General features: G+C 34.1%; 1 protein-coding gene across 1 annotated transcript; it reads right to left on the reverse strand.

Annotated features, from left to right (window-relative positions):
* Nucleotides 1-349: 349 nt before the first annotated feature.
* LOC149200707 (uncharacterized) lies at nucleotides 350-22,379 on the reverse strand. The gene is made up of 2 exons (XM_089401040.1): nucleotides 21,091-22,379; nucleotides 350-468 (listed from the first exon to the last, which is right to left on the reverse strand). The coding sequence occupies exons 1-2, from the start codon at nucleotides 22,226-22,228 to the stop codon at nucleotides 350-352; spliced, it is 1,257 nt and encodes a 418-aa protein (XP_089257166.1). The 5' UTR covers nucleotides 22,229-22,379.
* Between the last annotated feature and the right edge of the window lie 652 nt (nucleotides 22,380-23,031).

A 23,031-nucleotide genomic window follows, 5' to 3' on the forward strand; every position in this document is an offset into this window, starting at 1 on the left:
CCTCTTTTTTGAGTGTTCCTAGACCTTTTTATATTTTAAACTTATATTGAGTGTTTACGTTCTATCCCCATACTAGTCGGGGGAGAGCTTGATGTAATGATAATGATAATGATAGTCATGTTTATTTTAGAATAAGATTTTAATATTTTAATTTAGTTATCTATAATTATAAAGTGAGTGATATATTTTAATTTCCACAAATATTTTAAAATAGCTATAAAATAAAGATTGCGCTGTATCTCAAAAAGAGTTGTGCCCTTTCTACTCTTTTAATTAAATTGATTAATAAAAAAAATTCATATGTATTCATATCCATTTACATATTTATAAAGAAAACTACTTTTGTAGCCTAAAGCCTCGCAGCAATAACACAGAAGAAGGAGATATAGAAAGGGGCGTTTTGAGCGGGAGAGGAGAGGGGTGAAGAAGAAGTTGCGGTATTGACCGCTGGTCTTGCAGCGATAAATGCTGAAATTGCCGTACAAATGCGGAAACTGCCGTATAGAGCGGGAGATAGAAAGATAAAGTAACTCCTAGGATTCTTGGGTAGGTAGTGAGAGTGGGAAAAGACAAGTGACAAGGCAGCGGAAATGGTGTAACAGAGTGGGAAATCACAATGGCCTGTGGGTAAAAATTTGACTGTGAAGACAATGGCGTGTGGTTAAGATGCCATTGGACAAAATTACATTCACATAACATTGGAAAAAATTACATTCACATCAAATTAAAAACGTTGTTTAATGTTTTATATGTTTAAGTTGAGGTGGTGTATTTACTTTATAATGGTATAGTTTAATGAGGTATAATTTTTGATAGAAAATAATGGAAATTTCAGCATGATTTTGATTATAAATTTTATGAATATTTTTGGAAATTTAAGTTATAGTTGTTAAGCTTTAAGATTTTGGGTGTCTAGCTATTTTTGTTGGTGTTGAATCTATTTCCACCTCAAAAACAAGATTCAAGCACTCCTCACGTCAAATTTTTGAAAAAAAGGCCACATTCCAGACTACCATGACACATCGTTTACATTCTCATGCTTACGTTATAAATAATGTCATAGTTTAAATGTTCTTATCAATTTTAAATTTATTATTGGTATTTGATTATTTTTTTATATAATTATGGCACATTGTTTACATTCTCATTCTTAAGTTATGAATAATGTCATAGTTTAAATGTTTTTATCAATTTTATATCTTTTATTGGTATTTGATTTTTTTTATTTTTTTTAATGTAATTATGGTGATAACATTCAGAATAAGACTTTAAAATTTTCATTTAATTATCAATAATTATTAAGTGAGTGATATAGTTTTAACTTCCACAAATATTTTGAAATAGCCATAAAACAAAGACTGAGATTTATCTCAAAAGTAGTTATATTCTATTTACTCTTTTAATCAAAATGATTAATTAAAAAAAGGCATATTAACATGTTTCATATCAATCTCAGCTATGGCTTTTTGGGCAATGTGGTATTAGTGAGCCATGGTATTGGCCCATGGTATTGTAACAAACTCAATTTACAAGTTAAGACTCGCCCATGGTATTGTAACAAACTCAATTTACAAGTTAAGACTCTCCATAATAAAGTGGGGGACAATATCCATAGTTAAGAATTTTGTTATCTATTTTTTAACTATATATATATGTGTGTGTGTGTGTGTGTTTAATTCAGAGATCAATCATTTTTATAATTAAAGGTAATCATTTTAAATAAAATTATAATTTAGTTATTTTTGTATGATTTTTTTTAACTTTGGAAATTTGAGATATCATGATGTAAATGTTTGGATGGCTATCAATGTGTACCAACCATTTTATATATATAATCAGGTTAGTAGTAATATTTTTTATGTCATCAAATTTGGGTATAGATTTAGGTATAGATGTGAGAAAATTATAAAAAACTAAAAAAATTATTACTACGATTTTTTTTTTTAAATGAGTTGAAAAATTGAAAGGAAATAATAAAGAAACGAAAATAATGTCATTAAATTAAGTACAAATGTGAGAAATTCAAGGAAAATCAACCATTACTTCAATAAAATTTATGAAATAACTTGAAACTTTCAAATGTAGTTTAATATAAAACTTTTAAGGAAATTGTAGTACTAATTGTGTGTAGGTGTGAGAAAGTGATACAAGAAAAACCATTTTCTACAATGTCAATTTTTTTATAATGAACCACTTCTACATAGTCTTCATGAATCCCATGATTATACAAAACCCCAACAACTTGTATGACCTATATCATTTGATGATGTTAATTAAGTATGCACAACAAATTGTCTTCATGAATCCCATGATTATACAAAACCCCAACAACGTGTATGACCTATATCATTTAATGATGTTAATTAAGTATGCACAACAAAAATTGATAGATCATTGGTTGTAATAAATAATGACATCATCCTATAAATATCATAAATTAAATGTGGAGACTCAAAGGAAAAAATCACTAACAATGTGCTTAGTCTCTTTTCGTTATTTATTAATCATTTTCTACATAAATATTACAAAACTAGCCTCAATTCCCTCTTCCTCTAAATTTCAAAGATCATTGGGTTGTCAAGCCAAAGAGCATTGTAGCCTCAACCATTATTTAGTCTCTTAATTCTTCAACCATTCATTTCTTCATGGGTTCCTCTTATTCCTACATCTTACAACTTCCATGTCAACACTTCATGAACGGTACTTTATTCCCCTTCCCTTAGTTTTGTTGGAAAAATACAAAGTGGCAGCTATTAATTCCAATTTTTCTTAACCTTAATGTTTTCTTGTGAATTTAGGTAGTATTATTGTGTTCTTTATTTAGATCTTTTCATCAAAAAAATATCAAGAAAAAAAATAGTAGCAACAGAGGACACATAAATTAGGCTCTCAACGAGGGAAAAAAACCCCTCCGAGGGAAAAGTCTTCTCTTCTTATAGAATTTGCTTCAAAAGAGACAACGAAGAGCCAATCCCTAGACTAAATCCTCCTCCAAGTACCAAGTCAACCTTTCTAGTCAACTCTTTCCCTGATCCAGCCTCAACCAGCTTGACATTGAAACTTAGACTTTCCAACTTCAGTACTACTACTTCGACCTACAACTTGAGCCCTGTAGATGTTGTAGAAAATCTAACTCAACCCTTCAAGAAATCCTCCAAGGTCAACCAAGTTAAAACAAAATATCTTTCTCTCACAGCTACTTGATACAACTCAGACCTGCGATTTCAACCTTCTTGGAAGGTGCATAAACACTAGTCCTTCACATGTGTGTGAGACAGTGAGCCCAAAAATAAGATTTCCTTCCTTCCTTTCTTCTTTTAGACCTTTTCTATCTTTTTCTCCTGCTTCCCAGCTACAGGTCGAACTTCCTTCTTGAAATTGAACTTGTGAGTGAGTGAGAGACAAATGAGGTTGAAGTGCTTGTATTTATAGCTTTTCTAAAGGGTTGAATTGCCTCCTTTAGGCTGACCTAAAGGTGCTAGGTCTGAATTGTACTTTTGGAGTTTCCTGGATTTTCTAGGCTCAAAATAATTCTTTATCCAATTACATTTTTCCCAGTAAGGTCTTATAAACATGATGTTGACTTTCTTGACTCAGAACAATAACTCATATGACCTAAAAAAACCTTAGAAGAATAACGAACATGCTTTTACGTACAATACCATGAATAATGAGCATGAAACCCATGATTTAGAATAATAACTTTTTCTTTTCTTCTCTTATTTGTTGCATAGAATACATGTTGAAATGAGTACAACAACAATTATGAAGACTGGAACTAGTTATATTTCCAACAAGTTTAGCAAAAAAGTTTCCTTGTGCAACACCATCTTATCCTCTACTAACATAATATTGTCTTCCTCATTTTTATTTTCTTCTTCCCATTTCATAGGATCTTCTTACATTGTACCATTTTATGCAATAATTAGCACCCTGCTACAATATCAAAGTCTCACAATGGACCATCTCATCTATATAGTTGCCATGAATCATATGATTACTTAAAAACTCAACATTTATGACTTGTGTAATTTACTGACATTAATCAACTATCCAACAATAATAAATAGGTCATTTACTATCTGCAGATGGGGTGACTAAGGTGGGAAAATGGGGGTGCAGGTCCTCTTTCCATTGCCCCACCAACCCATGATTCAATTGTACTTGGCAACACCGCACCCCCTAGAGAACATTCATGTAATGCATAACATGACAACCACTATTACAAGGAAACCCAGGCAAATAAACAATTTAAGAGATATTCCAAAGTATGTAATGGGTCACAGTACTGCACCCATTTATGAAATGTCTCACTGCAATCCTATCAATCCATCCATATTCAATGACGAGCCATTAATTGATGCCTCATTGGGATTCTACATGCTACCTAATGCTTTTATTAGCAAACATAGAGATGAAGCTCATTATCTTGAGGTGGATTCCATAGTTCCTTTAATGTATTAATGTCAATTATATAAAGCAATTATTTTAAAAACATGTGTTGTATCTTCAAATAATTATATATTATTAAAGTGAAATATTGGAACATTACCACCAAAATGTGTTAGTCCTGGAGCATCATGAATTGTTCATACAAGTATTCCATGGAATTGAAATTTCCTCTACCTTATAGGTTTATAGATGTCATACATAGTGATGTTGACCCATAACTTTAGTAACTCGTTGATAAGAGGCTTGATATATGCATTCATATGTTTAACTTGGTGGTTACCTAATTGTTTGAAATTAGATATAATTACTACCATGATATGTATACATATAAGAAAATAAACAAATATAACACATTACGAAACACATAAGAGAAATGAAAATGTTGCATTTGAAAAATTACTGTAAAGAAATACCTATAACAATCATTGTCAACATTATGTGCTCCCTCTTTATTGAAATCTAAGGAGGAAGGTTATTTTTTATAACAAAAATTGGCCACACTGAGTAGATGGACTTGAGATCTCCAAATGGATTAAAGCCATCAACTGCCAATGAAATCCTGACATTATGAGCTTCATCTTTATAAAGCGAGCATTTTCCCTCAATTTCCCTAAATCATAACCATCTGTAGGCATTTGAAGAACACCCTCTCCACTTCTATTTCGTGCATGGCAATCCATAAAGTATGCTATACTTTTGTACATGAACAATCACTGCAAATGTGGAATTATTGGAAAAATGGAAAAGAACCTTTCGAGGCACCATTTTTGTTATTTGATCGGGTTCGATATCTACTGCTCTAACATTATGGGCAACTTTTTTGGAAGCATGTTTTCCATAATATAATATATGATCATTAGAGCATGCATCTATAGCTTGATACTCCACTCCAATTTATTTCATAATGGCATATAAATCTCAGTAAGGTAAAATATTTGGCGACAATAACATAATTTCACCTAGCAATCTATAACATAAAAAATCACTAGTTAGTGTAAACAATATTAACCATAAATATTTAATTCTTATTTTACACATTAATTAACACAAAGAAAGGGAAAAAATAAACCTCTATATAATATGTGATAAAACATATTACATACCTTAGGATATGTGTCATACAAGTGTTTGAGAAACTATTATTTAACCCTTTTAAGCTCACCAACAATCATGTAGAAGAGAGAATATTTTGTCTTGAGCCTTCGTAAAGTGGTGTCATTTCCTTTCTAATAGAGTTTCATCAAGAATATTATCATCATTTTCCTCATCCTGATAATTGACTAGTCGAGCGAACAAGTCTTGGATCAATTCATTTGTCCCATCATCTTGAACTATGTTATTATTGTCAACTTCTTCCATAGGATCATTAACTTGATCTTCAATATTTTCTCCATGTTCCTCATCTTGTACAACATCATTTCTACTACTACTTGGGGCATTCCAACACTGACTAGGGGGGCTAGCTTGATTTTATAATTACATAGCATCATATAAAATTAGTCTGCATAAAAAAGGGTTATAACAATATAAAATTTTACAAATGTGCTTAATATAAACACAATAGGTAATGAATATATAGCTAACCAACGAATGATATTCCTTCAATCCCCCTTCAATGTGCCCATATTTCCCTACAATGTATTTTAGTTGTTTCTTTTAAAACTCTTACGTGATGTAAGCCGACACATTTAGAATAAGGGAAATAACATCTGCCATCATCCCCTTGATTTTTTTTCCCCAGTAATTTTTTTTGACATTTTTCCCCACTAACAAGTTATGAGATGATAATGTTATAAAATGAGTGGTGTACTAGATCAATTATATTTTGTAATGCAATTGATATATATAATAAGGAAAAATATTTCTTTTATGACAAAAAGACCTTATAACCTTTTAGAACCATTGTAGTTATAGTGAAATTGTCACAACGTCTCTTAAGAGAAACATATTTATAAATTTACATACCATCAAAATTTTGATGATAGTTGACAAAGTTAAAATTGACTAGTCAAAAGTGACCAACCATTCGATTAATAGCTCAATGAATAGAAATGATCGGTCAAAAAGGGGATTTTTGTTTATAATGTGATAGTTGTTGAATATCGTCTTCCTTACTACGATACAGAGAATATCATCATAATTATGACAATGTGGAGATATCTCATTGCAATACTGACAAACGTGGGCCTGGTTTAAAATTAATTAAATAAACGAATTAATTCTTATAATTTTTTAGTCTACAACCAATTTAGCCAAACTGTCATTCTATTTTATCGAAATTTATTACTATATGTAGTAGTGGGATGATCTAGACATTGTTTCCTATTACTAAGCTTGGTACAATAAAGCATGTATCCTCTTGTGAACCTAGCTACCTATTCTTGCATCTTGGACCAATACATGTACCTATGCAAGTTGGCCATTGTTTTCCCTACACAAAAGTTCCCTACTGTAACAGCCCTGGTGAAAAGTTCATGTAATAAAATTTAATAAAGGAAAAATAAGACCACGGTTAAGGGACGCTTATTTCAAGTTGAATGTTGGGCAAAGATATCCTAGTGGGCATAAATGGATGTGTGTTTTTGGCTAAGGAAATTGGCAAGGGCTAAGACAAAGGCATTAAAAGGAAAAAAGACATTTTTAGCACATTTATTTATGAAAATAAAGAAAATTATGAGAAAAGTAAGGTGAAAGTTCATAGGTTGCATGTGAGGAGGAAATTCAAGGAAAATAATGGAAAATGAAGAAATTAGAGGCCTCACTCATAAATGGGCTTATGAGGATGAGTGGGCAATATTTTTTCAAACCTTTTGTCAGTTCAAGTTTGGAGCTCTCTCATTATTCTCTCTCTCTCTCTCACTCTTGGTCACTTAGAGTTTTCTTGGAGCCCTCTAGCTTTGGAGCAAGGAAGGAAAAGCAAGCAAAGGGAAAGGAAGAAAATAAAATATCAAGGAAGGAAAAGTAGGATCAAATCGCTGATGAACCTCAGTACTACAACAAGAATGTTGCAACTCCCAAGGTGAAGAACTTTAATTATCAACCTGGGGTTCGTACAAACTTAAGAGGTATCAACACTATATTTGCAACATACAATGTGTAGGAATACTTCCAATGGAGCCACTTGCATAACTGGATGACAGATAAAATCATGTGTAGGCTCGAAACATATTCTTTGACATGTACCTGAATGTAAGAGACCAAATGCTTTCACTGAGATGAGATTAGGAATGGTTGAAGAAGAGTGTGTTGTTGCAAATTAATGATTGCATGGAACCATATTTCAATTTAATCGTGAGGCCCCTGGTCCACTTGCTAATTTGGATCATCTTGGATGTCTTCTTCTTCCATGAAATTCATATTTTCTTCTTTTTGCTGATTATTCTCTTGAACAAATAGAGGATCTAATGGTGAACATGATGTAACTCCCTTAATATCTGATTGTGATGCCTTCTCACCTTCAATTTCAGCCCCCAATCCTTTGGTCTCCTCATTTGAATCTTCTTCTTTTGGATGTTGTCCTTCAATCACATCAATAGAATCTTTTTTGCAATACCTTTCTTGATCTAAGATGAATACCATTTAGATCAAGAAGATATGTTTGGAAGTGTTGTGCCTCAACATTGTAAGTGGGTTGAGCTACTTCCTTGTGTGGGTTTGGAAATGGTAGTACAGGGAGTTGAGCAGGAGTGGATCTTTGAGATGGATGTGGTTGAGGTTGTGGTTGTGGTGGAGGCAGATGGTAGGGATAGAATGGAGTTGGGTATGGAGGTTATTGAGGATAATGTTGAGGATATTGTGGATTTCTCTCATAAGGTCCTTAGCAACCTTGTTGCTAATATTGGTTTTGGGGTTGATATGGCCAAAGTTTCCAAGGAAAGGGTGTGTTCCAATTACTTTGAGATGGATGTGCATAACCTTGAAATTGTGAATTAGGTTCTTGCATCATACCAGGTTGACTAGGCTTCCATGGTCCTCTTGAAGCTACATAACATAGTTTCTTTTGTGATTGACTTGCTCCATTGTCCTCTTGGTAAACTTCCTTCAACCTTGGTAATGATGGAAAATATTTAATTGAATGTGATTCTACATGGAAAACAAAAATATCAGCACCTTCTTTTTCCTCATCTTTCACTCTTAACATTTCTACTTGTTCACTTAGAATGCTAATAATTTCTATTTTAAAGTCATCAAATAAATTTCCATGTTTAGCTTGACTTATTGGTCTTGATGCTTATTTACTTACTCTTTCCCTTCCTCTTGACATGTGTTTGCATGTTTCACAAACTTCTTCAAATGATAATTGTTATACATCACCTCTACTCATGAGATCAAGAATATCAATCCAGTCATCCCTAATTGTTCTAAGTAGGAGGGGTTTTAGTGTGTGATATCCTAAATGATGTAATTTTTCCCTCTTAAAATTATACACGAATATCTCTATTATATCCTCAAGGCTCTCATCTTCTTTTTTATTCATTCTAAGGATTTCTTCTTTAAGATCATGATCTTCATATTTTTCTAGAAATATATTTTTCATATCAGTCCATGATCTTATTGAATTAGTCCCTAAACTCATGAACCATTTAAGAGCTCTATCTTTCAATGTTTCTGGAAACAATCTCAATTTTTGAGTGTTTAATATGTAACCATAAGATTTAAAAACAATTTCATGTTTAAAGAGAAAGGTTTCCAGATCCTCTAACCTCATACCATGGAAGTTTGGAAGAAAAGATGGAGGGGTGTTTTTCATATGCACACTAACATCAATATCTTGAATGGGAAATCCAAGAGGACCTTCTTCATTGTCATCATCTCCATCTGTTTCTCCTACCTCCTCTGTCACTTCTTCTTCTTCTATGTGTAAAAATGAATGGTGATGTGGCTCTTATTGCACCATGTCATCAAATTGGGGGACACCTCCTCAAAAACAACGCCAAAAAGTGATGAGCCTCAGTATTGCAACAAGAATGTTGCAACTCCCATGGCTACCAACTTTAATTATCAACCTAGGGTTCGTACAAACTTAAGAGGTATCGACACTATATGTGCAACATACAATGTGTCCTTCTTTCACTGTCATGAATGAAGTGAATGTAATGAAATCAAATCCTAAATTAATTGTTGTAATGGAAATGCTTGAAATGGAAACCTTAACCTATTACAGGAAAGGAAAATTATTTTAATTGCATAAATTAAAGATAATGAACTAAATATCAATCATTGCATTTCAAAGATTTTAGATCCATTGACAGAGTTCATTGGATTTGAAAGTCAAGAAAATCATTATTGTATTATCCAATTCATAAATCTGTCCATTAACCCAAATTGTTGAGATGTTTTGCAAGGGTAAAAAGGCAATTCCTAAGTGGTATTTAGTCATGGATTTAGAGCCTAGGGGTTATGATTCAACCCTAAGGGACAAAAGCCAATATTTTTGAGAAAATTTGGGCAAATATATTCATGCTGGAAGAGTGGTACAGGAAGTTATAGGTGCTCCTACAAGAAGTTACGGGATTTGCTACGAGAAGATATAATTGATTGCATGACCAAGTAAATCAAATCCAAATTGGATGGGACATTTTTTTGTATTGAATAGCATGTTTTAGGTCTCCCTTCCAACTAGAATCACTCAAAAATATTGCTGCTAACACATGTTAAAAAAGGTAGAAAATTACTAGTCTAAAATCTAAAAATTCGATAACTAGTGAGCTAGTTAATCTATCAAATTCCTAACCTAATAAAGTGAAAATGAAATGGGGTAATTTTTTTTATTAATTTAAATAGTTTTATGATCTAATTCAAGTGGAATCAACTCAATTGAATCCCATTAGCATGTTCTAAAAAATAGCAGAAAATTACTACTATTTGCCACAAGGGACTTCCAAAAATTTAGATTTGGGAATAAACAAACTAATCCAAGTAGCTAAATAATTACTATGACATTCCAAAGTTGTTCCAAATGTGAAAACATACCTATGATCTTGCAAAAGAACTTACTTCAACCATTTAACCTAATCCTACAACAAGAAATAATTAATACTAAATGCAAAAATAGGAAAAAACAAGAACAAGAGATGCATGTGAATAAAAAGCAAAAGGAAGAGAATTAAATTATACAAAAGGGATCTGAGGATACTGGGATGGCAAAGCCCAAGGAAAATCAGAGTCCTATGAAGAAGACCAAAATTTAGAACGTGAAAATGGTACCAATATTCATTGTTTCCATAAATAAAATTACATCCCAGCAAGAAATGAAAGTGGAGTTGCAAAAATACAAGTGTTCTCCATAAGAAGACTAAGAAAAACCAACCCCTATAGGCAAATTTGAATTGGTACTCATACAAAATGATTAGGAAGATTTCTCCATGAAAGGAGGAATATATCCCCTCCAAAATCCCTCAAATACTGGATCTAGTTCCCAACAATAAGAATATGCAATAAATGACAGGGAACATATTCCTAGATTTTCTCAATCATTGGAGCTCCAAAATTTGTGCAATAATTTTATAATACCTTGTTGATTTATTATCCAATATTGATCCTACTATGGTAGGGAGAAAGTGCCTAAATTATCTCCTCCTCTAAATCTTCATACTCTGCTTATTGTTTTGACAATATTCTACAAAAATAAATAATATTAGGCACAAATATGAAATTATCCATAAATCTTCCTAATGAACATATTAAAGTTAAAAATACGTTATATAATGAAAAAAGAGAGGTTTATTGTGTTGAAGGATGGCTAGATGGGCCTTAATTTATGTCTAATTTATAGGCCCATCAACAGCTTCAACAAGAATACTTGCACGTAACCTTTTCCATGTGTGATTTTCTAGCTCGTTTGGACATGCATGACTTTGCATGTTGGTGTATGGTTCTCTTGCTGTCAGTGGTATGGTTTTTCCAGGTTATGATAGTGGCTTTTAACCTAGCCTTGGCTTTTTCCGTATTACATGGTGTTGGGATGTCTACTTCAGTTTTTGAGCGTTGGTTTGTCAGATGGATTTCAGAATCTAGGGCAGACGTGGTCTCAAGTTTCATTCCCAAAGGCCTAGGAATCCCTTGACCAGTTTTGGCTAGATACATAGTAAAGCTTGAGGGAGAAGTCTCGGTTTAGGGCCTAGTGATATGGGTTTGGATTGCGGTAAAGCTTGATAGACAGGTCTCGGTTTAGGGCCTAGTGATCCAGGATTGGATTGCAGTAAAGCTGGAGAGACAAGGAGATGAAAAAATCCTCAAGGATAGTGATGGATTATGATGGAATTCCAAGTTTGGTTCGGTTGTGACCGAAGGACTGGTTTTGGTGTGATTACGGTTTGATGAGGGTGGAGGTGGTTTAAACTCTAGATTCCCTTAGTTGTTATTGGATTGGTTGTTCTATGAGATACCACATTCATGCTTGGAATATGGCACGAGGGTGACAGGATGAAAGAGAGTTTTGGTTCAACCATGTCTACGGTCGGGTGGTACATGGAAGTCCCAAGCCTGGTTGGATTTTCCTATGATTAATAAAAGCTAATTTCTCTTACTTTTGCACTTGTTCATATGTGGATTTAATGGTTGTCATATCTCTAATATTTATATGGTTTTATGCTAATTATAAGCATGGTTATATGACTGGTTCAGATCATGGTTATTTCATGTATTTACTTGTCATTACTAAAATGATGGATGCAAGACCTAATTGCTGTTATAACAGTTCAATGGAGAAGGTGGTGATCCTTCTGGTTATATTTCATAAGTGCTTCCAGTCGTTCATGCTCCGTCTTGTATCATAAAACTGTAGGTTGCATTGATGCCAAGTTTTTGACAGAATGTTAGTGTTGGTTGGGGATGTTGAGAACTAATCCTGAGGTTGATTTTGATTTATTAGTATTGTCCTCATGACTTTGATGGATTCTGAAGGTTATAACAAGTTCTGGTCAAAGGCCAGGATTCTGGGCTACAAAAGTGGCTCAAATCTTGAGGACATTAGCACACATCTACTGAAAAGAGTCCATGGACGTTGGCACATAGGCTTGTGAGAGCGACTTTTGGTTTTTGACGCTGTCATACCTATAGCATGAGAGCGAACTAGGGTTAAAAGGCTTAAAACATTAGTGGGACTCAGGGACAAGATGTTTGAGTGGCTGACATGACTTCTGTGGGTGTTGTTGCAGATGTAGATGGGTTTGGTTGATGTGTTATGTCGATTCCATTTCCTTAAGGTCACCAAGGAGTTTGAATACCTTATACTGGCACCTCTCGTCGCATGTTTACCCCGTATGGACAATTGCTTAGATAAACCTAGGAGGAGGGGGTGTTACATATTGGTATCAGAGCGTGGATGTGCTCTCCTTGGGTGAAGGTGCTTGGTCATGAATGCATGTTAGTTGCATGTGTGTCACTTACACTTTCATTCCATGTGCTTGTTGCATTGCATAATGATTGATCATTATTGTAGTAAGGTTTTCATGAGGAACTTGATGTTGATTTTGCGGAATGAATGGTTAGAAGTATATGACTGATTACATGCTTATATGCAACTTGATTACATCCTTGTATGTTAGGTTACATTCTTAATTGTTTGATTACATGTATATGTCTTGTAGGTTGGTTACAAGAATCGATCTCTTATGCTCGACTACATGCATTCATGCGTATGTGTAATTGATTAGGAATTTCTTATGCATGTTGATAGTTCCATGTAGCAATGTGTACATTGGAGTAATGGTTTTTGTCATACATGAGGTCATAGCATGCATTGTTGATATGGCCTTGCATTCATAAATGGACCCTAATTAGAGTGATATTTATGTGTTGATGCACTTATTTAATAGATGTTTATATGCTATTATGTTTATGTTATACATGTATCACACTTATTTGATGATCTTTTAGAAAATGTATCCTCCTCAAATTATGCTAAGTTACATTGGTTTATTGTGATTTGGTTTAGTTGACATAGTATGCCTTGTAGAAAAGAGATCAAATGGATAACAAGGTGGTAGACTACATAGAATCTCCCTATGAATCATATGGGTAGCATGGTGTGGGGAACTCTTCTAACTGGGTAGAAACATTGAGAAGCTTGAAGGAAGAAATAAGGAGTTGCAAAGCAGACAATGACAAAATCATGCAGACACAAGAGAAACAAACAAATTTTAATTCAATACTTCTTTAGAGTTTGTTAGAATTGCAACAATAAGGGCCACTACATATAAGCCATGGATAGGAGGACAAAACTAATGGGGCATATGGAAGTGAGTCTCTTGGTGGACGCAAGTCAGATAGATCTAACACAGTGAGAGATGGCAAGTTGTTGGACTCTTTGGGTAGGAGAGGTGATAAACAGGGGGAGTGATAGGGAATACTTTCCAGATGAGTTTAAGAAAGAAAATCCACCTACCTTTGATGGAGAGATGAAGAAATCCTAGGATGCAAAGGCACGATTTCTTGGTATGAAGAAATTATTCTGATTGCATGATTATTCAGAAAACATGAAAGCAAAGATCGCCACTTTCAGTCTCAAAGGTAAAGTGATATTTGGGGGGAAGATGTGAAGAATTTAAAAGGTATACATGAGGGGGATTTGACTTGGCATGCATTTGAAAGGATCTTCAAGAAGAAGTACTTGTCAGAGAGGTATTATAATGACAAAGCTAATGCGTTTTATGAGTTGCGGATGGGTTCTATGACATATGAGGAGTATTCTAGAAGATTTTTGGAGTTGTTAAGATAAGTTCCTTACCTCAAGGAGGAGAAGGCCAAGGTTCAGGGATTCATCATTAGACTTCCAGTAGCGTACAGAGGTAGGATTGAGTTTGATGAGCCTAGATCATCGGAGGAGGCCATCCGAAAGTTGGAACATTTTTATGAGTAGTCGAAGTGAAAATTTGAGCCTAAACATGACTTGAAAAGAAATGACAAAGCTAAAGGAAAATGGCCACCAAAGAGAGGAAGGTCACAAGATGCAAGTGAGAAATAAAATGTAGTTCCTTATAAGAGGTTCAATACAACTAAGAAGGGACATGGAGAGCAGCAGTCTAGAGGCGGTGGTAGGGAACCATTTTAATGTTGGATATGTGGTAAGGATCATCGTAAGAGGGATTGTCCGTAGTATCAGAGTGGTGGTAGACCCCAGATCTATAGTGCTCGGGAGGCACATACAGTTGGTGATGTTGGTCATAGCATTCCTCAGATCTATGCTATTGTGGAAAATAGATAGGTGGATCATCAAGCATCGATCATTGAGATGGATGGTAAGTTTTGTGATCAAGTTGTTTCTATTTTAATTGATCCTGGATCTAACTATAGTTATCCTGACCCAGTGGATAAGTGTGGTTTGAGAAAAGAAGTGCATGAAAAATATTGGTTGTTATGGTTGGCTATAGGTACAAAGTAGTGAGTTCACCATTGGGTAATAGTTTGCACATTTGAGTTAAATGGTATGCCTACAACAACATAGTTGAATGTATTTCCATTAGGATCATATAGTATGCTTTTGGGTATGCATTGGATATACCTTTAAATAACTAGAGTGGATTGATTTGACAAGTCCATTGAGTGTGTGGATGATGGTGGGTAATAGAGGACTTTGCAAGGAAAGAAGGAGACTACATTGGTGAGGATGGTTACTGCTATTCAGGCTAAGCATAGTTGCAGAAAAGGTCGTGTGATGTTTGCAGTGTACATCTCTAGTGATAAATTTAAGGAGGTTGAGGATGTAGATGTGTTAAGCATGTACCCAGTTTTATAGCGGTTTCAGTATGTATTCCTAGAGGACATTATAGGGTTTCCACCTCATAGGGAGCTATATTTTTCTATTGAGTTGGTGCCACGGGCAGCTCCAACATCAAAACCACATTATAGGATGAGCACACCTAAGTTTGTAGAGTTGAAGTTGCAATTAAAGGAGATGCTTGATAAAGGATACATTAGATCTAGTGTATCACCTTAGGGCGCACCAGTGTTAGTTGTAAAGAATAAAGATGGTACTCTTAGATTGTTCATTGATTACAGGAAGCTAAACAAGGTAATGATCAAGAAAAAGTACCCTTTGTCGAGGATTGATGATTTGTTTGATCAGTTGAAGGGAGCATAAATGTTCTTTATGATCAACTTGAGATCAAGATACCATCAGGTACACATCAAGGAAGAGGATATCTTGAAGACTACATTCAGGACTAGGTATGGGCATTATGAGTTTGTTGTTTTTCCATTCAATTTGACTAATGCTCTAGCTACATTTATATGTTTGATGAATAGTGTGTTGTGTCGTTATCTAGGGCAGTTTGTTATTGTATTTATTAATGACATATTGATATATTCTAAGAATGAGGAAGAACATGTCGAGAATTTAGAAGTAGTGTTGAGATTGCTAAAAGAACAACAATTGTATGCTAAACTTAGCAAATTCAACTTCTTTCACACTGAGGTACATTGCTTGGGGTATGTTGTCTCTGAAGGCAACATAGTAGTTGATCCCGAAAAGATAAGGGTCATCATGGAGTGGGAAGCTCCTAAGAATGTGGATGAGGTGAGATCATTCATGGGATTGGCAGGTTACTACAAGAGATTCATCAGGAACTTCTATGCATTACATATCCTATCACATCATTGCAAAGGAAAGGTAAGAAGTTTGAATGGGTAGAGTGTGAGGCTAGTTTTGAGTATCTTAAGTAGTTTTGACACATGCGCTAGTGCTAAAGATTATGGATCTGAACAAGGAGTTGGTAATGTGTACAAATGCTTGCAAGAGAGGACATGGTGGATTTCTCATGAAAGAAGGACAAGTAGTGTGCTATGAGTCACGGAAATAGCATGGCCTGGTTAATATTGAGAACTCAGTTGATGTCTAGATCCTAGAGGGAGGGTATTGTGTGGAGCTCAAGTTTAGTATTGATACCTGGATCCCTATAAGGGTTGGTGTCAAGGCATGGAGGACTAGATGGTATCTATATCTTGTTGGATGGATACCATTGTTGTAGCCTCATGGTACCTATAGTGGCAATTTCCGAGATGACACCTTAGTCTGTGTTGAGAGAATACCTTGGTAGTGTTGGTATCCCAAGCATTACGTATGTTGTTGTACTCTTTCTAAGAACATTTGAAATTGAGATCAACCTAGTACCAGTTGAACAATTATGAATACCTCCCTAGTCAAGAGGCAGTGTTGAGAAATGTAACTAGTATCGGTCTTCATAATTGTATTTCGGTCATGATGTAATATATTTGTCAAAAGAAAGAAAAAGGAAAATTTATTGTAAAAGAAAATTTATTTATAAGCATGGGTTTCATGCTTTATGTATTTTTGTTTCTAGTTCAAGCCTCCCTTGAAGGCTTATAGGGTTGATTCATAAGTTATTGTCGATGTCTAGACCCTTCTTGGGCTCTCTATGTCAAAGAAAGAAAAATATATGTGTATCAAAATGTATCTATTTCCTCCTCCACCAAGTCATCTTCCTCATCAAGCAACTCAGCTTCCTCATCAAGCAAGTTGGATCCATTAAAGATGATTTGACCCCACAAAAGGTTATATATAAGCAGATATTTCAACCTAGTATGACATCAATCTCGTGAAGTAATTCAATTGCAATTTTAGGAAGAAAGAAGCGTGAAATGCTTAGAAAGGAAGGTCTAATCCATTACAAGAATAAACAAGACTAGCGTATTCTTGGTCTATCCACACGTGTGGAATGACTAAAGAAAATGTGTGAAGATGTAGGACTAAAGATATAGGCCGAGAACTTCAGAAGTTGCAAAAGAGGCCGAAACTCCATTTGACTTAGATATTGGAGATGCATTCATGTTGACTTTTGAGATATTTACTAGTATTCTTTGGAAGTTGAGTTGGTGGATTGGAGGAGGTCATACTATTAGTCAAAAGGTCTTGGTTGTCTCATTTCTTTTGGTTCCTAAAGAAAATGAGAGATTTGTTTGGGTTTTCCCCTCTAGGAGAGGTTTTAGCCTTATAGCCTACATGTCTTTGATGATCTTCATGTTTTGGTATTTGTTTGATGATGAAGGACATAGTAATAATAAGCAAAAGACAAATTTAATCAATCAAGTAAAAGAATGACAGAAGCAACTATCAACATAAGAGAAATCAACATCACAGGCCGCCGTAAGAATATGTATTGCAAAATCTTTGTTGTGCAGGTGTTTGTCTCTATACATAATTTGTTCAAATGCGGTTTTTCCAAAAAGGAAAAAAATATTGCTAATTTTTTGCTTATTTGTTATATATATAGAAAGAGAGTTGTTCCAAAAAAAATTATTGTTAATTTTTTTCTTATTTGTTATATATATATATATATATATATATATAGAGAGAGAGAGAGAGAGAGAGAGAGAGAGAGTTGTGATGAACATGAAAATCCCAAATTATATTCATTAGAGGGTATTTAAACTCAAGTTATTTTTAGTAATATTTCTCTTCAATGCCTGTAAAATATTCTGAAATATGTTAAGAACAAGTCATATATTCTCAACAATGTGATTAACATCTTTTACCGTGAGAAGGTCAACTCAGTTTGGAAAATATCAAGCAAATCCTTCTCATATTGCACTATTGATCTGTCTCTATGCAGAGATCATGTCTATCTGAAAATCAAAACAAATCATTGTAATTAGGATATTCCTTTCCATCTTGTTTTTCATCATACCAATATTTTTAAAATTATTCCATTGGGTTGTTAATCCCTGAGCCCTGAGTAAGGGTAAAGGCTAGGGTAGTAGAGCAATGAGTACACATTTACTTTGTATTAGTTATGCAATTTTATTCCAACCTACTTTTTTATTCCTACTTACATTTTCTTCTTACTTCCGTGTTGTATTTTCTATTTTTTGTAAAAGAAATTTACTGTGCAAAATTTTAATTAAGATTTTGCTATTATTGGAGGTTTCTATTTGTGAGGTTCCTTATAAATAAAGACATTAATTTTTTTTGTATGGTTTGTTATCAATAATTTAATTTTGATGGCAGTTGTAAATCAAACATTTGTTTATAGAATCGATATGTGAATGGGATTGAATTTTTTTTTTCTTTTTAAGTAAAAACAGTTTCATTGCATTCCAAAAACAAAAAGTGCAACGTTGGGAGCCACTTTGGAGCAAGAAAACATAAGGTGCAGATAAAATGGCGTTGTAAATCCGTAGAGCAGTGCTTGTGTTGGAAAAGCCAAGTGAACGTACAGAGACAGATGGCATGAGTGGGTAAAGAAAGTGGTGCTCTTGAGTCACTGAGTTGGATAATAATAGGGAAACATAAATCCATAAATCTCTTACACACATCACTTGCCAACTTCATATTAAAAATAAAATACATTACACATTTTTTTTACTTGAATCTCATATATATATCAAGGAAAGTGTTGGAAGATTAGTAATGTTAACATTAAAATTAGTCACGTCACTAGTGTGAATTTCAATATTATTCCATTCAATCACTCCAAATAGTTTCAATTTTGCTTTATTTATATAAAAAATTGATATTAAATAATCTTAATCTTATTTATGTATATAAACAATCAATATTAAATTTTTTTAATTAATGTAAATATTAAAATATTTTATTTATGTTTTTTATTAAAATAATCTATATTTGAAATATCAATTTTCAAATCCACAATAAATATAAAAGAGAATTATATGTCTTTCGAATCTATAATAATTATAAAAAAACATTATATATTTCTTTATAATAAAAAACATAAATCAACCTTTTTCTTTTTTTTAAACTTCAATTATAAATATATTTTTTATATTGTTTAAATATTTCAAAAATAATATATATGCAAGAATAAAGTCATTTGTTTGAATAAATTATAAATTATTTTATTTTTTCAAACACTTAAAGTATATATATTTCATTTCTATCAAAAAAAAACTAGACCATATTATATTTAATAATATAAACATTTATATAAAACATCAAAATTTTGTGTTTCATAAGTATCATTTTGTATTATGAAATGAGAATTATTTTTCTTTTAAATTCAAAAATTTTAAATATCTAATTTTATATGTATTATGATTTGCATGATAACTTAATTGTAGAAGAATTTTTTTCTTGCTTATTAGTTACAATTTTGTCTTTTTTATTTTCTATTTTAACAGACACACATATATATCTCATAATAGCACATAACAACACATGGTACTAGTTCCTTTTATTCATGTTTTGATGTACTGATATACAATGTCTTACTTACTATGTAGGGAGTCTATACACTCCATAAAAGACTTGTGGCTTTTTTGGGGTTAAAGCTAACACCCAAAACCTAGCTTTCTCCCACAATATGAACATAGCAACAACTCCCCCAAATCCAATCACTGCTCCTATCCCCAATGCTAACAATGACATATTTTCATTTACACGACTCAACCATTCCACTTTAACATGAGGATTATTGCTAGTACTATTACCCTCTATCATAGGGTTTTCCTTTTGATTACTACATCGATCTATAGGACACCCCCATAAGCATTTATTACTTTGAAATGAAGCCACATCAAAAGTTGAAAATTGTGTCCCTGTTGGAATTGGTCCACATAAGCTGTTACATGAAACATCTAGAACCCGCAACCAATGTAAGTTAGAGAGTTCTTGAGGAATTTTTCCACTCAAATTATTTTTGGCCAAGTCCAACACCTCCAAAGCAGATATGTTACTAAGAGATGTAGGTATTGACCCTTCAAATTGGTTCCCAGACAGATTTAGCCATCGCAAGCTGCTCATACTCCCTATGCTTGTAGGTATTTCTCCTACAAGATTGTTGTTAGACAAATCAAAGAAAGTGTTTTCCACATAAACATTGGCAAATCCGATGATTACAATGGATCCGGATAGTAAATATGGAATTGGAATTGGGTTTGTGTCATCTATTTCATTATTTTGTCCAAGGGAAGATACATTGGGTGCAAATCCCCTAAGTCTCTCAAGGTGAAATGGCATTCTTCCACTAAATTTATTGTTGGATAAATTCAAGTAACTTAACTTTGTGAGATTTGTAATCCATTTAGGAATATCACCATGGATATTATTATAACTAATATTTAATATCACCAAGTTATGGAATAATGCAAGGTGATTAGGCAATTCCCCTGTCAACCTATTTGCACTTAAATCTAGCCATTGTAGAGAAGTGTAATTGCCAAAGCTCTTAGGAATTGGTCCCTCTATACTATTTTGAGATAGATCTAAAATCCTCAATGAAACTAGACCAATAATAGTATTAGGAATAGGGCAATAAATATTGTTATTGTTTATGTGCAAAACCATAAGAGATTTTAATTGACCTATGCTATATGGGATGGCAGTTAAATTATTTGAATTTAAATTTAGAAATTGAATTGAACTAAGATTTCCGAAATCCTTTGGAATTTCACCACTAAAATTATTATTTTGCAATGTCATAACCACAAGATTGCTCAAATTACCCAATTGAAATGGTATGCTCCCAAACAATTTGTTTTCTTCTAAACTAAGCTCCTCTAAGTTATGCAACAACCCCAATTCATTTGGTATTCTACCATCCAAAGTATTATCAGATAAATCCAGGGACGTAATTGCGGTGAAATTGCCCAAATGCATAGGGATGTGACCATTTAAATAATTGGTTTGGAGAAAAAGAAAAATTAGGTTTCTTAGGTAACCCAAAGTCGAAGGGATTGGACCACTAAAATGGTTAGATGAAAGGTCAAGAACAAATAGGTTTACCAGCGAACCCAAAGTCGAAGGGATTGGACCACTAAAATGGTTAGATGAAAGGTCAAGATAATGTAGGTTTATCAGCGAACCCAAAGTCGAAGGGATTGGACCACTAAAATGGTTAGATGAAAGGTCAAGGTCAGATAGGTTTCTCATGTAGCTTAAGGTGGAAGGGAGAGGACCACTGAAATTGTTATATGAGAGGTCAAGATAAGACAGGCTTCTCAGCGAACCCAAGGTGGAAGGGAGTGCACCACTGAAATTGTTCCCCCGCAGGTCAAGATAAGACAGGCTTCTCAGCGAACCCAAGGTGGAAGGGAGTGCACCATTGAAATTGTTATATGAGAGGTCAAGATAAGACAGGCTTCTCAGCGAACCCAAGGTGGAAGGGAGTGCACCACTGAAATTGTTCCTCGACAGGGCAAGATAAGACAGGCTTCTGATCAGGTGACCACAGTCTGCTGGTATGGTCCCTGTGAAGTTGCTTCCTGAAAGGTCGATCCATTTGAGGCGTGTGCAATTACACAGTGCTTTTGGAATAGATCCTCCCAGGTACTGATTGTAGCTAAGATCAAGTATTCTCAGCGCTTTAAGCTGCGCGAATCCAGCTGGAATTCCTCCTCTAAAATAATTACCAGAGAGATCCAGCGTGTGCAATAAGGAGAGGTTGGCCAGAAATGGGGAAAGGGTACCATTCAATCCGTGATCCGCATCCTCGAATCTGGTATTAGGAAGTATTACAGCGACAACTCTTCTAGTGTGTTTCCTGCAGGTAATACCATGCCAGGAGCACACCTGCTGTGAGTTCTCTGCTTTCCAGTTGGACAACATTCCAGATGGATCCGATTTGATGTGTCTTTTAAAAGCCAGAAGAGCTTCAATATCCCTTTTCTCGTGACGGTCCATTGATGATCGGAATTTGTCACTTTTCTCGTCCAGCACAGCACGTCCATTAAAATCAAATTCATCAGAAGAAGAAGCAGAATCATTACTCAAATTAACAGCTGCTGCACTTACAGTTAGAGTGACCACCATGAATAGGAAGCACGGTAGCATCACAATAACAACGCCTTTAGGATCCATTTCTCCGTCTCAGAAACTCAAAACGCCCTGCAAAGTTGAGTGAGTTGTGTTGCTAGATACATGTACATATTTATAAGGAAGGGATAGAGAAATCACAGCAATAACACGGAAGGAAGGGATAGAGAAATCACCGTATTGAGCGGGAGAGGAGAGGAGAGGGGTGAAGGAAGAAGTTGCTGGTCTTGCCGCGATAAACGCAGAAATGGACTCCTAGGATTCTTGGGTGGATGGTGAGAGTGGGAAAAGACAATGGCGTGTGGCTAAAAATTTGACTGAAACGATGAGAGATGTCATTCGAGAAAATGCGTGTAAGCTTCGTGAGTTGGAAAAATTAGGGAAAAGATGCGGCTAAGCTTCCGGTCTTTTCGTGAGTTGGAAAAATTAGGGAAAAGATGCGGCTAAGCTTCCGGTCTTTTCGTGAGTTGGAAAGATTAGGGAAAAGATGCCGCTAAGCTTCCGGTCTTTTTGTGAATTGGAAAAATTAGGGAAAGATGAATAGGTGTCGGACACTAAAACATTTTTTTATAGCATCTGTAATCATATACTATTTCGTTTATAATAACAATTTTTTTACAACAAGAATAAGTGGTGATGTGTCTTCATTTGTTCCGTCCAAAACATAATGCTTTCAACTTTTATTTTATTTTGCTTTCCTAATAACTTGTTCTATTTGAATTTAAATTCAAATAAATGTTAATGTGTTAATTAATTTATCTTAAATAGCTAGAGACAATCCTATTAATTTATTATAAATAGCTTGAGACAATAATATTGGTTAAAAGAAGTAAGCTTGAATCTTTTAG

Source organism: Pinus tabuliformis, chromosome 2_1 (genome assembly GCF_031772625.1).
Source record: "Pinus tabuliformis cultivar Carrire ecotype Pingquan chromosome 2_1, CPIR1, whole genome shotgun sequence".
NCBI lineage: Eukaryota > Viridiplantae > Streptophyta > Pinopsida > Pinales > Pinaceae > Pinus > Pinus tabuliformis.